At 40.0% G+C, this 14,718-nt stretch overlaps 1 protein-coding gene across 1 annotated transcript in view; it reads left to right on the top strand.

Annotated features, from left to right (window-relative positions):
* The window catches only part of cabp7b (calcium binding protein 7b), a 64,360-nt gene that overhangs the window by 39,067 nt on the left and 10,575 nt on the right, over positions 1-14,718 (top strand). Inside the window, exons 3-4 of the mRNA XM_053676850.1 lie at positions 13,692-13,804; positions 14,157-14,304. Coding sequence (XP_053532825.1) covers positions 13,692-13,804; positions 14,157-14,304 — 261 coding nt within the window. The remainder of the gene's footprint in view (positions 1-13,691; positions 13,805-14,156; positions 14,305-14,718) is intronic.

The raw sequence follows: 14,718 nt of genomic DNA, 5'->3' as shown, positions 1-14,718 counted from the left end.
TCTCTCACTGTTCAAATAAATCTACCATTAAAATTATAGACTGATCATTTCTTGGTCAGTGGGCAAACGTACAAAATCAGCAGGGGATCAAATACTTTTTTCCCCCACTGTATATAGATATATATATATATATATATAGAGAGAGAGAGAGAGATACATAGACATATATATATATATATATATATATATATATATATATATATATATATATATATATATATATATATATATATATATATATATATATATATATAGTGAGAGAGATAGATATCTATATATCTATATATATATATATATATATATATATATATATATATAGAGAGAGAGAGAGAGAGAGATGTGTGTACATATATATATATATATATATATATAGAGAGAGAGAGAGAGATATAGATAGATAGATACATAGACATAGATATATATATATATATATATATTTATATATATATATATATATATATATATATATATATAGTGAGAGAGAGATATATCTTTAGATATATATATATATATATAGAGAGAGAGAGAGAGAGAGAGAGAGAAAGAGAGATTTGATTTCATCTTTTCAACACTGAAGAAATGACACTTTGCTACAATGTAAAGTAGTGATTGTACAGCTTGTGTAACAGTGTAAATTTGCTGTCCCCTCAAAATAACTAAACACACAGCCATTAATGTCTAAACCACTGGCAACAAAAGTGAGTGCACCCCTAAGTGGAAATGTACAAATTCGGCCCAATTTTCCCTCCCCGGTGTCATGTGACTTGTTTGTGTTACAAGGTCTCAGGTGTGAATGGGGAGCAGGTGTGTTAAATTTGGTGTCATCCCTCTCACACTCCCTCATACTGGTCATTGGAAGTTCAGCATGGCGCCTCATGGCAAAGAACGCTCTGAGGATCTGAAAAAAAGAATTTTTGCTCTACATAAAGATGTCCTAGGCTTTAAGAAGATTGCCAAGACCCTGACACTGAGCGTCAGCACTGTGGCCAAGACCATACAGCGGTTTAACAGGACAGCTTCCACTCAGAACAAGCCTCGCCATGGTCGACCAAAGAAGTTGAGTGCACGTGCTCAGCGTCATATCCAGAGGTTGTCTTTGGGAAATAGACGTATGAGTGCTGCCAGCATGACTGCAGAGGTTGAAGGGGTGGAGGGTCAGCCTGTCAGTGCTCAGACATACGCCGCACACTGCATCAAATTGGTCTGCATGGCTGTCGTCCCAGAAGGAAGCCTCTTCTAAACATGATCAACAAGAATGCCCCCAAACAGTTTGCTTAAGACAAGCAGACTAAGGACATGGATTACTGGAACGATGTCCTTGGTCTGATGAGACCAAGATAAACTTATTTGACTCAGATGGTGTCAAGCATGTGTGGCGGCAACCAGGTGAGGAGTACAAAGACAAGTGTGTCTTGCCTACAGTCAAGCATGGTGGTGGGAGTGTCATGGTCTGGAGCTGCATGAGTGCTGCCGGCACTGGGGAGCTACAGTTCGTTGAGGGAACTATGAATGCCAACATGTACTGTGACATACTGAAGCAGAGCTTCAAACCTTCGGAGACTGGGCCGCCGGGCAGTATTTCAGCATGATAACAACCACTGCCTTGCTAAAGAAGCTGAGGGTGAAGGACTGGCCAAGCATATCTCCAGACCTAAACCCTATTGAGCATCTGTGGGACATCCTCAAACGGAAGGTGGAGGAGCACAAGGTCTCTTACATCCACCAGCTCTGTGATGTCATCATGGAGGAGTGGAAGAGGACTCCAGTGGCAACCTGTGAAGCATTGGTGAACTCCATGCCAAGAGGGTTAAGGCAGTGCTGGAAAATAATGGTGGCCACACAAAATATTGACACTTTGGGCCCAATTTGGACATTTTCACTTAGGGGTGTATTCACTTTTGTTTAGACATTAATGTCTTGTTTTTTAGACATTAATGGCTGTGTGTTGAGTTATTTTGAGGGGACAGCAAATTTATACTGTTATACAAGCTGTACACTCACTACTTTACATTGTAGCAAAGTGTCATTTCTTCAGTGTTGTCACATGAAAAGTTATAATCAAATATTTACAAAAAATTGAGGGGTGTACTCACTTTTGTGAGATATTGTGTATATATATAAATAATAAAATTTGTGTTTTACAATATACCACATCCCTTTTGAACAAACCTGTCTGTTACTCCTGGCATCCTCATTTTAAAGTCATTTCCATTTGAATCGCGAGCTGGTTACTCTGTGCGGTCTAACCTAGACTGGGCCGTAACAATGCCCTAGATCATAAAATGCTTCATAAAGATCAGAAAACTGCTCTATTTTGTTATTGTTAAAAGAGGGAAAGGATCACATGGAATGCTCCGGCTATCGTCCCATGTCACTGATATGTGGAGATGCCAAATTATACACCAAAGCTCTTGCGATAAGCTTGGATAAGGTAATGGATAAATGAATCCATTAGGACCAAACAAGCTTTATTAGAGCCATTTGGCAGCAGATAATGTGTGCAAATTGCTGCATATTGTGGATATGGCAGAATAGTTTACAGAAGATTGTGGAGTGCTCTCATTGGATGCCGAAAATGCTTTTGACAGGGTGGAGTGGCCATACCTGTGGGCAATAATGAAACATTTGGGATTCGGTTCAAAATTTATGTATATGATACAAACCCTATTATGAAGCCCCTCTGGCCTCTGTGATCACAGACACCTGTCAATCTTTACCCTTTCAGTTGCAGAGGGGCACAAGACAAGACTGATCTCTCTCACCATTATTACTTACGTTATTGTTAGAACCTCTTGCGCAAGCCATAAGAGAATCTATATATTCCATTGTTGTTCATGGCTCCATCTCCCTCTACATAGATGACATTCTTCTGTTCCTCTCCAATGTTAAAGTTTCAATCTTATCAGGGTGTTATCAAGTGTTATCAGTGTTCGACTTTTATTTAATTCAGCAGGTTAGAAAATAAACTGGCATAAATCTAAACTGCTCTCCTTGAATTAATGTTCCATATCAGTCCTCCACTCCCATGAGCAATATGATTTCTTATCTAGGGATTAAAATATATGCAAAGTTGTCTGAAATTGTTCACAAATTGATGATATTCCGGTTCCGGTGACAGGGTACGCTGGCGTGTTTTGCTGCCGCTCCTATTACCATTTGGTTTGTTTTGATTTCTTTTGGTTTATTATTTTAAGCCATATTTATTTATTTTTTAAATAGCTGCGAGTTTTTTAAGTTACATTGTCTTTAGTGCCGTAACGATTGCAATGTGGCGGTGCCATTTTATACATTTTGGACTCTAGTTTTTTATTTCTGTGCTTCACCTGGAATAACCTGCAGCGTGTAACTCTGAATCAACGCCTCGGTCTTGCTGCGTTTGTGGATTGTGTGTGAGGATTGTTCGACTTTGTGCTTGCAGTGCGCTCCGGAGTTTCACTCGAGTGTGCACTCAACGACCATGGCGCTAAGGTACACTACACGCCAGCTATTGAATCTAAAACAGAACTGTTATTGCCTAACCAAAGACTCTTACAATCTCTGTCGAGATGCTGGTCTGCTACGTCCTAAGCGATATATTCATCTGGGTTTGAGGCGCAGTCTTGCTGTCTCATCCTCTCCTAGCATCTATGTCCCTATCTGTTGACGTAAGACCAACAAACTGCTCCATATTGGTGTTGATCACAGCAATTTAATATCAGTTCCCCGCGTGGAGATTAAACCACTGTCGTCTCCACTTCAGAGCCTGGCTTATGCCGCATTATTCAATGCGCGGTCTGTGAATAACAAAGCGCTGCTTTTATCGGATTTTCTTACAGATAAAAAGCTGGACTTGTTGTTTTTTACTGAAACCTGGCATAAAGAAAATGATGGGCTCCTGTTTAACCAGATCACTCCAGCGGGCTTTGGAGTTTTAGATCTCCCGAGGCTATCTGGCAGAGGCGGAGACATTATTGTGGTTTACAACTTGAAGTTCAACACGAGCTCTTTGTCTGTTCCCCAGTTTTCATCATTTGAATGCCTGGTCATGAGTATTTCCGCTCCTGTATCCACTATCATCGCTACTGTCTATAAACCACCTAAGGCTAAGGCACATGTAGCTTTTATGTCAGAGTTTGCAGACTTCCTATCGATGTTGAGTATGAAGTTTGACAGAATTCTTATTGTGGGAGATTTTAACATTCATGTGGACCGGAGTGACTCTGTAGCGGCTAAGGAATTTCTGTCTCTAATTGATTGTTTTAACTTCACACAGTTTGTAACTCACCCTACTCATAACAAGGGTCATACGCTGGGTCTTGTGATTGCAAACGGCTCATTTGTATCGCAGTTTTCATCTATTGACATTGGTCTGTCTGATCATTCAGCTGTCTTTTTTAACCTCGAACTGTATCATTCAAGTGAGCCTACCATCCGAACAGTAAACTTCCGGAAGTGGTGGTCAATCGATCAGACAGCTTTCTCCAGTTCTGTGGTTTCCATCCTAAGCGATCTTCATCCCTCATCACTGGAGGATAAAGTTCTGCAGCTAAATTCCTCTCTTGCTGCTAATCTTGACACTTTTGCTCCTCTAAGGTCACGTAAGGTCACATTCGCCCGCTCTGCTCCCTGGTATAATGCCAATCTGCGCTCTAGAAAGGCTGTATGTCGGAAAATGGAGCGAAAATGGCGCCTTACTGAACTGGAAGTCTACTATCAAGTGTGGAGGGATCTTCTGGGGGATTATCGTGCACTAATGGAGACTGCAAGATCCTCTTACTTCTCTCAGACTATTGTAAACAATCAAAATAATCCCAGACACTTGTTCCAAACCATAAACAGATTGCTTCAAGTTAATGCTGTTATCACTTTGCCTGTTTCTCAGCAGCTCTGTGATTCTTTTCTACAGTTTTTTAATTCTAAGATTGACAATGTTCGCAAAGAAATTTCTGTTAACCCTGACTGTGCCACTTCACTCCTTCGTCCATCTGGGTTCACTGGTGCTTCTTTCACTCATTTCTCACTGCTTAATTCTGAGTCTCTCACAAGGGAGGTATCCAGCATGAAATCTACCACTTGCTTACTGGATCCAATTCTTACAAATTTATTCAAATCGTGCTTCGCTGTGTGGTGCCCTACTATCCTCAGCATTATAAATGAATCACTGGAGACTGTGGTCGTTCCAGCAATACTAAAGACTGCTGCTGTTACACCTGTACCAAAGAGAGAAAATGTTTCTGTGGATGATTTTAACAATTTTCATCCCATCTCAAATCTTCCGTTTTTGGCAAAAATACTTGAGCGTGTTGTTGCCTCTCAACTTTGCAATCATCTTACAACCAATAACCTCTTTGAACCCTTCAAAGTCAGGTTTTCGTAAATTTCACAGCACTGAAACGGCGTTGGTCAAAGTTACCAGTGACTTGTTGATGGCCTCTGATTCTGGAGCTACCTCTCTTCTTATTCTTCTTGACCTTAGAGCCCCCTTCGATACTGTGGATCATGGTCTTTTACTTACCTGCCTTGAAAGTGTTTTTGGTGTGTCCGGGACAGTTTTAAACTGGTTTAAATCCTATTTTACTGACCGTTCCAGTTTATTTCTATGTGTGACTTTAGGTCTGACACTTGCTATACGACGGCTTCCAGTACCTCACCAACGGCATCATGTGAATGTGGCGTGAGAACGGACAGTTATGACTGGGGGGAAAAAGCTGTACCACTTTCAGAGGCCACTCCCAAGCCCTTTTGCAACCTTTCTGTTTTCAAGATCCTAGCGTGTTTCTACACCAAGACTGAGTTTTTGATCAAGGATTTTATACCCTCTCAAGAGGTCTCAGCTGTGAAGTTTTGCTTTGTCTTTTTTCTCACTGGTGTTCCTCAGGGTTCAGTTCTAAGCCCTCTACTCTTCAATATTTACTGAAAAGCTGATTAATTCATTTGTTGTCACACGGCTGGATTACTGTAATGCCGTTTTAGCCGGAGTTTCTAAAACCGCAATTAACAAACTGCAATATGTTCAGAACTCTGCTGCCCAGATCCTGACGGGAAACAGGAAATGTGACCATATTACTCCTGTTTTAAAGTCCTTACACTGGCTCCCGGTCAGGTTCCGTGTCGATCAAGATCATGATGTTGACATACAAGGCATTACATGGATTGGCTCCGCAATACTTATCTGGCTCATTAGTCCCTTACACCCCAAATCGCAGATTGCTCTCCTCACAGTGTAATCTGTTAACTGTTCCACAAACACACCTAAAATCTATGGGTGACAGGGCTTTTTCTGTCTATGCTCCTTCACTTTGGAACTCTCTTCCTCCTGAACTCAGGGAAGCCCAGACTTTTGGCATTTTTAAAGCTCTTCTCAAGACACACTTTTTTAAACTTGCATTCGACTGCTGATGTCTTTTTAGCTTGTTTTATAATTATTTTTTATTATTAATGTTGTTGTTTTTTTCTTATGAACTTTTATTTGTTTTATTTTTCTGTGGACTGTGATTTTATGTACAGCGCTTTGAGAAGCTGCTTTAAAGGCACTTTATAAAATAAAGTTTATTATTATTATTATTATTATTATTATAAAAAATTATGTGGAAATTTCTCAAAAAATTACAGAGGATTTCCAGTGTTGGAATATTCTCAAAACTGGAGTAACCAGCATATCCATTTTAAAAGCATTCATAGAGCTTATGCCGCATCATATAGACGATACAGAATGGGCTTAACACCGGATCCTAACTGCACTATATGTCAAAATGCTGCAGTTGGCACAATGCATCATATGTTTTGGGAATGTTCAGTGATAAATAATTTCTGGACTCGAGTTTGTGATCATGTTCAATTAGTTCAAGTTCAAATGGCTTTATTGTAATTTCAACCATATACAGCTGATACACCGTATACAGTGGTCGCTCCGTGCTCGATTGAAGTCAACAACCATCTCTTTTGTTCGGTCCACATTCAAGACAGGTTGTTCGCTCTGCACCAGTCCGTTAATTGCTGCACCTCCTCTCTGTATGCTGACTCGTCGTTCTTGCTGAAGAAACCCACCACGGTTGTGTCACTGGCGAACTTGTATTGCTGTACAGTCATGAGTCAGCACAGTGAACAGCAATGGACTGAGCACACAGAACTGAGGGGCCTCGTGCTCAGTGTGGTGGTGCTAGAGATGCTGTTCCCGATCCACATTGACTGAGGTCTCCCAGTCAGGAAGTCCAGGATCCATTTGTAGATGGAGGTGGTCTGGCCCAGTAGGTTCAGGTTTCCAGTCAAGTGCTGAGGAATGATTGTGTTGAATGCTGAACTGACGTCTATGAACAGCATTCAAACGTAGGTGTCCTTCTTGTCCCGGTGGGTGAGGGCCAGATGTAGGGTGGTAGTGATGGCATCATCCGTTAAGCAGTTGGGGCAATATGCAAACTGCAGCAGGTCCAGTGAGGGGGGCAGCAGGGTCTTGATGTGCCTCATGACGAACCTCTCGAAGCACTTCATGATGGTGGATGTGAGTGCAACGTGGTGGTAGTCACTGAGGCAGGACACTGAAGACTTCTTAGGCATGGGGACAATGGTGGTAGCCTTGAAGCACATTGGAACAATGGCGCTGCTCAGTGAGATGTTGAAGATGTCGGTGAAAACATCTTTCAGCTGGTCTGCACGTCTTCTGAGCACTCTGCCAGGAATGTTGTCTGGTCCAGATGCCTTCTGTGGTTTGACTCTGCGTAGAGTTTTCCTCACATCAGCCGTGGTTAGACACAGCACTTGGTCGTTAGGAGGAGGGGTGGTCTTGCCACGTCATTTTGCACCTCAAACCAAGCATAGAAGTTGCTCAGCACATCTGGAAGGGAGGCACCACTGTCACAGGCAGATGATGTTTTCTGTAGTTGCTGATGGACTGAATGCACTGCCACATGTTCCGCATGTCACTGCTAATCATAGTCTGTTTGCTGTTGATGCATAGCCTAGACTGTATACTTGCTGACATCATGAACTTTGAAGTAGTCAAGTTCTAGAGCAGGGGTCACCAACATGGTGCCCGCAGGCACCAGGTTGCCCCCAAGGACCACATGAGTCGCCCGCAGGCCTGTTCTAGAAATAACACAACTTACCAGTGAGCTGCGTCTAAAATTTGATATGCGTTTCTAATTAAATTATTTATTTTTTATACTGTTAAATTTTTATTCCCATATTGAAGTTGACTATTCCCATATTGAAGTTGAAAAGGTATAGTTCAAAGGACGAGTTTTACTTCGTTTTTGTCACTTTTGGGTGAAATCAAAGAGTTCATGCAGTCCAAAGTTGAAGACGTCTCGCTGCTAGAGGACACAGAGTGGACACTTGACCTTGCATTTTTAACAGACATTACTGGGAAACTAAACCACTTTAGTGTTTTTTTCTGCAAGCTGCAAGGCAAGGGTAAGACTGTTGTTGATATGATAAGTGCTTTAAATGCATTTAAAGCCAAGATGAACATTTTCTCTGTGCATATACAGAGAAAAAAGGTGCTGCACTTTCCCTCTGTGCAGTCGGTGCTGAAAGACAATGCTTCTGCATCTGAGGATGCTTGGATGCTGAACAGGTGGAGCTTGAAATCGTAACATTGCAAAATGACCTCAACCTCAAAGTCTACCAGGCTGCACCAAACTTTTGGTGCCTTGTTGACACAGAAAAGTACAGTGGGGTATGCACAGCAGCTATGAAGGTTGCCAGCCTGTTTGGTTCAACCTATCTCTGTGAATCAGCGTTTTCTGACATGAATTTCATCAAGAACAAGCACAGAACACGCCTCACTGATGCACATCTGCAAGACTCACTCAGAGTTGCAGTGTCAAGTTACACACCAGATTACAATACACTGGTGAACATTTTTCCTATGAAATGTTGTAGAAGTGATCATCTCAAAATTTAAACAATTGCTGAGATTAATAGAAATAGTGTTGAATATTGATATTATCTGTTTCCCACCTTGTTAATTCATTGTTGATGATTATTGTGAGAAATCATTAACGTGAACAGTGTCTTCACATAGATGAGAATCATTTATCATTAATAATAATATATAACTAAAGGCAAACTGAGCAAATTTGTTATTTTAGAAGAGTGTATCAAACTGGTAGCCCTTCGTATGACTCAGTACCCATGAAGTAGCTCTCAGTTTCAAAAAGGTTGGTGACCCCTGTTCTAGAGTATTGTTTATGTCATTTAATTTATTTGTAGATGTTAAAAAAAACATTTAGTAAATAAAGGGAAAAAAACATTGTGTATCAAGTGTACTTTTTATATATAATGCTAAAACTTTAATATGTTGTGAAACTTTGTAAAAACTAAAGGTCTCAGTGCGGGTTCAATGTCCCTTTGAATCACTGGTCTGTCATCTGTTTCCATAAAAAATGAAAAAGAGACCTTTGTATTGTGTAAAATGTCATACTGTATCAAGTAGTTATTCATTTTGATTTGAGTGAATGGGCATGCAGGCAGATGCAAGTGCAGCAAAAAGTTTTTATTGAGAGAGGCAAGCAGACAAATCCAAAACGTGATGCAAAATCAAATTCCAAAAACAGGCAGAGGTCCGGAGCTCTGGCAGAAGCATGGCATGGGAAGCAGTCCTGTCAGCCTCTGGCATGAACAATACTTGGGGGGCAGCCTCTTACATGAGCACCTTTGGGCATTTCTGGAGCATGACTAAGGAGGCTGCGCTGTCTGCCCCTAGTTGGAGCACATCAGGAGAGACCCCCTCGTTGGTCTCATGTTGGAGCTCTGGGGTTGAGGTCACCCATTCGGCCTCAGGCTGGAGCTGGGGTGTGGAGGCCGTGCTGTCGGCCTCTGGCTGGAGCTCTGTAGGTGAGGCCACTTTGTTGGCCTCTAGCTGGAGCTCCACAGGTGAGTCTGCCATGTTATCCTCAGACTGAAGCTCCACAGGTGAGACCACCTCGTTGGTCTCTGGCTGGAGCTCTGGAGATGAGGCCGCCACATTGGCCTCTGCAGGGGAAACTGCCTTGTTAGTTTCAGGCTCGAGCTCTGGTGTTGAAGCCGCCACAACTCCAGCCCTCTCCGATGGTGAACGGCCATCAGGCTGGCCCTCCCCAAAACAAGATTTTTTTTTTCAAGATTAAAACTAAAGTCTGCCACACTACCTAGGCCCATGGTTCCTGTGGCACCTAGAAACTCTGCTCACTGGTGGGCTCGGTCAATAAACCGAGACAACCTGAACCCCAGACACTGGTTCTCTTCGAGCTTGGGGTTTAAAGGAAGAAAACATTCAAAGGACTTTCAAAGCCATTGAAAGCAGCCGGAACGTCCATGTCGAGCCATTTGGGAAATCACACAGAATCAAAAGCCGGCATGGTGATCCTGGCATAGCACTTCTCTCGCCTTCCTTCTGCATCCATGATAAAAGTGGGGTATTCTGTCACTTACATGCAGGCGGATGTAAGTGCAGTAAAAAGCTTAGCTTTCATTGGGAGAGGCAGGCAGACCCTTGTCAAAAAAATCCTAAAGGATTCCAATAAAAAAAAAAAAACACTTTTTAGGATTCTAATTTTTAGGATTCTACTTAGAATTTCTATCATATTTTGGAACCATTCCTATAAGATTCCTATAAGAATTGTCTTATAGGCAAGACATAAATATCCTGTAGGACCACTTCTACAGGATTTTCATGGGATCAATTTGGGTTCCTATTCAGATATATATAGGAATTCAATGTGATATTTTTTAAAATCCTAAAGGTGCACTTTTCCACTGTATTTACCTGGAAAAACAACACATCTTGTGCGAATAATTAATTGCCAGCAAAGTATGTAAGCTTAAAATAAAGGAAATTAACTGTTTAAAACGTTGTGGCACCCATGTTAAATATGAGCAAAGAAGGCTGTGAAAAATTGTTTTATTATTTAACCTTTTGATCTTATGTTTACACAATTCACAAAAATACTCTGCTCTCATGGATATCAAACAATTGCAAACACAACACAGGTTTATCAAAAAAAAAATCTTTGTTAAATATAGGTGTACAATAATTATTGGCACCCTTTTAGTCAATACTTTGTGCTACCTGCCTTTGCCAAGATAACAGCTCTGAATCTTCTTCTATAATACCTGATGAGGTTGGAGAATACATGGCAAGGGATCTGAGAGCATTCCTCCATACAGAATTTCTCCAGCTCCTTCAAATTTCGAAGTCCACGCTGGTGGACTCTCCTCTTCATTTCACCCCACAGGTGAACTGTCAGGGGACTGGGATGGCCATGGCAGGATATCCATGAGAGCAGAGTATTCTGTGAATATTTTTGAACAAAAGATCAAAAGGTTAAACAATAAAGACAATTTTTCACATGTATCTATAATGTATATATAATGTGTGTGTGTGTGTGTGTGTGTGTGTGTGTGTGTTATATATATATATATACACACAGTATCTCACAAAAGTGAGTAGACCCCTCAAATTTTTGTAAATATTTGATTATATTTTTTCATGTGACAACACTGAACATTGTAGCAAAGCGTCATTTCTTCAGTGTTGTCATATGAAAAGATATAATCAAACAGTTACAAAAATGTGAGGGGTGTACTCACTTTTGTGAGATACTGTGTGTGTGTATATATATGTATATGTGTGTATATATATATGTGCCTGATTGCCTGACCTCTGCATGTTCATGGTTATTGTCTTCTGCCTTATCCTTTGGACTTGTTGTTTTTGGATTAAAATACCTAAACTGCACTTGCTTCTGCCTGCGCCTCCTTTACGTAACTCCTTCGCCTTCATATGGAAGCAGTTTATTTATATATATATATATATATATATATATATATATATATATATATATATATATATATATATATAGCACAATTAAACAAATGAAACAAGAATATTATTCTTGGACACTTATTTATTGAGGAAAATTATCCAATATTGCATATCTGTGAATGGAAAAAGTATGTGAACCTTTGCTTTCAGTATCTGACGTGACCCACGTGTGCAATAATAGGTGCAACCAAATGTTTCTAGTAGCTGTTGATCAGTACTGCACATCGGCTTGGAGGACTTTTAGCCCATTCCTAAGTACAGAACAGCTTCAACTCTAGGATTTTGGTTGGTTTCCTCACATGCACTGCTTGCTTCAGGTCTTTCCACAAAATTTATATTGGATTAAGGTCAGACTTTGACTTGGCCAGTCCAAAGCATTCATTTTATTCTTCTTTAAACATTTTTGGTAGAATGACTTATGTGCTTATGGTCTTGCTACATGACCAACAGATGTCCTGACATTTTCCTTTAGACATTCACTGATATAATTCAGAATTCATTGTTCCATCAATGATGGCAAGCCATCCCTGCCCAGATGCAGCAAAACAGGCCCAAACCATGATTCTACCATCTTCATGTTTCACAGATGGGATAAGGTTCTTATGCTGGAATGCAGTGTTTTCCTTTCTCCAAACATAACGCTTCCCATTTCAACCAAAAAGTTCTACTTTGGTCTCATCCAGCCACAAAACATTTTTTCCAATAGCCTAGAAATCTCCTTTTTTCTGTGCCATGATACACTTCCACAAACATGTGTTGTGAAGATCAGACTTTGATAGATCCCTGTTCTTTAAATAAAACAGGGTGTTCACGTACACCTGGAAGTCATCCCATTGATGGAAAACACCTGACTCTAATTTTAGCTTCAAATTAACGGCTAATCCGAGAGGTTCACATACTTTTGCCACTCACAAATATGTAATATTGGATCATTTTAATATAATATTAAGTATAAAATTTTTGTCTCATTTGTTTGATTGGGTTCTCTTTGTCTACTTTTAGGACTTGCATTTTATTCTGGTGATGTTTTAGTTCTATTTATGCATATATGTAGAAAATTCTAAAGGGTTCACAAACTTTCAGGCACCACAGTATAACCAGTGACGTGGCAAAGTTTTTTGCTAGGAGACATTTATTTAACATTTTTTATGGAAGGAGTCTCACTTTTAAGCACATTCTCCTTTTTCTCTGTAAAATGACAGGTTGCACAGGAAGAGTTACAGGACAATCCTTTAAATCTTTAAATCTAATAATAGGTCTAACAATATTGATCTAACAATAAATCTGTTAAAATGTGCAATGTGACATTCACAAATTAAACATTGTAATTGTTGGCCAGTTGCTGAGGTATAACCGTAATAACATACTCCATAATGTTATTAAATAAAAATGCACTTCGGGGGTAGCGCATCACAACCCCATAGGCATGGTCTCATGACTATGTTGCTGAGTTATCATCCATTTGCCTCATTGTGGGCTTTTATTCTGCAGTTGTGTGCTCACTGTCTGTGCCTAAAGCACAAGTCCTGGAGTACGCCCTGTTCTGCACATTTTAGTGATTTTCTTGCTTTAACACACAATGCAACTCAGGAAGGGCTGTTAATCATCTGATTTGTTTAAATCAGGTGTGTTAGGCACATGGAGGATTTTGGGGAGATCATATGAGAATATTCTCCACATTTTTCAGAAGGGAAAAAATGCAGCAATTGATAAAGTATATAAAAGAAAGCACAGAAATTCTCAGCATAAAAAATTAGAAAGCAACAAGAATATCTGACAAACAGATTCTAAACAGCGTGCGCACACACGCACACACACACACACACACACACAAAGGTAAGTTCAGTCTACTTGAATGTTGCACATATTTTAGCAATGTGGTCAGTCTGGCCTGTTGTTTTGTCCAAAGGTGATGGCCAGGTGGCTTTTGAGGAGTTTGTAACTCTGCTTGGCCCTAAACTGACTGCAGCTGGCATGCCTGACAAGTTTCACGGAACAGACTTTGACTCCGTTTTCTGGAAGGTATGGATTGCTACATCCTTGAAGCTGGAACGTTGTTATGTTAGTGTTGTAATTTATATTATGCATCAGTTCTGCCTCATTGTTATTGACAGTGATAACTTGCAGAATATGTAGGTCATTCTTACATTATGCACACCCTGCCAATGTTACTGCAATTATAATAATGCTCATTTAAATTGCCAAATGCATTTGCTTCGTTATTACATTTGAGTAGCAATATACTGCTCACTAAATTACGTTTATTATATCTTTACTAGCACTTTTATTTGAACATTTATGACCCAAAACCTCATTTATATGCCTCACTGGCTATTTGTAAGGTCATATTTCTCTTTGACATTTATTTAATCAGTGTGATATGCAGAAGCTGACAGTGGATGAGCTAAAGAGACTGCTATACGAGACGTTCTGTGACCATTTGACAATGAAAGACATTGAAAACATCATCATGACTGAGGAGAGCCATATGAACAGCCCTGAGTGTCAAGTTAACATTGACAGTAAGACTGCACACACCAAAAATTTCATCATGACAAAAATACAATAATATTGTAATAATAACATGTGCCTTTTCTAATAAATTAACATTTATTTGTGGTCACATGCTGACCTCTATGTCATTAAAAAGTGTCACAAAGTTATCGTATCAAACAAATTGAGCTGACAATGTGTTTAATGTGATTTCCCCCTTTAATGTACCATTCTTCGTTGACTTGGATTTGTGCTTTGGGTCATTATCATGCTGGAAGGTGATTTTTGTTTATTTTTTATTTTATCTTCAGCCATCTAACAGAGGCCTGCAGGTTTTGTGCAAAAATAGATACTTTAGGAATTTCAAGATATCTATCATTCCCTCTTGACTAAAGCCCCAGTCCCAGTTGAAGAGAAGCAGCCTCATAGCATGATGCTGCCAC

Source organism: Ictalurus punctatus, chromosome 28 (genome assembly GCF_001660625.3).
Source record: "Ictalurus punctatus breed USDA103 chromosome 28, Coco_2.0, whole genome shotgun sequence".
NCBI lineage: Eukaryota > Metazoa > Chordata > Actinopteri > Siluriformes > Ictaluridae > Ictalurus > Ictalurus punctatus.
The sequence above is the reverse complement of the archived record's forward strand: the minus strand, read 5'-3'. Positions and strand labels throughout refer to the sequence as shown.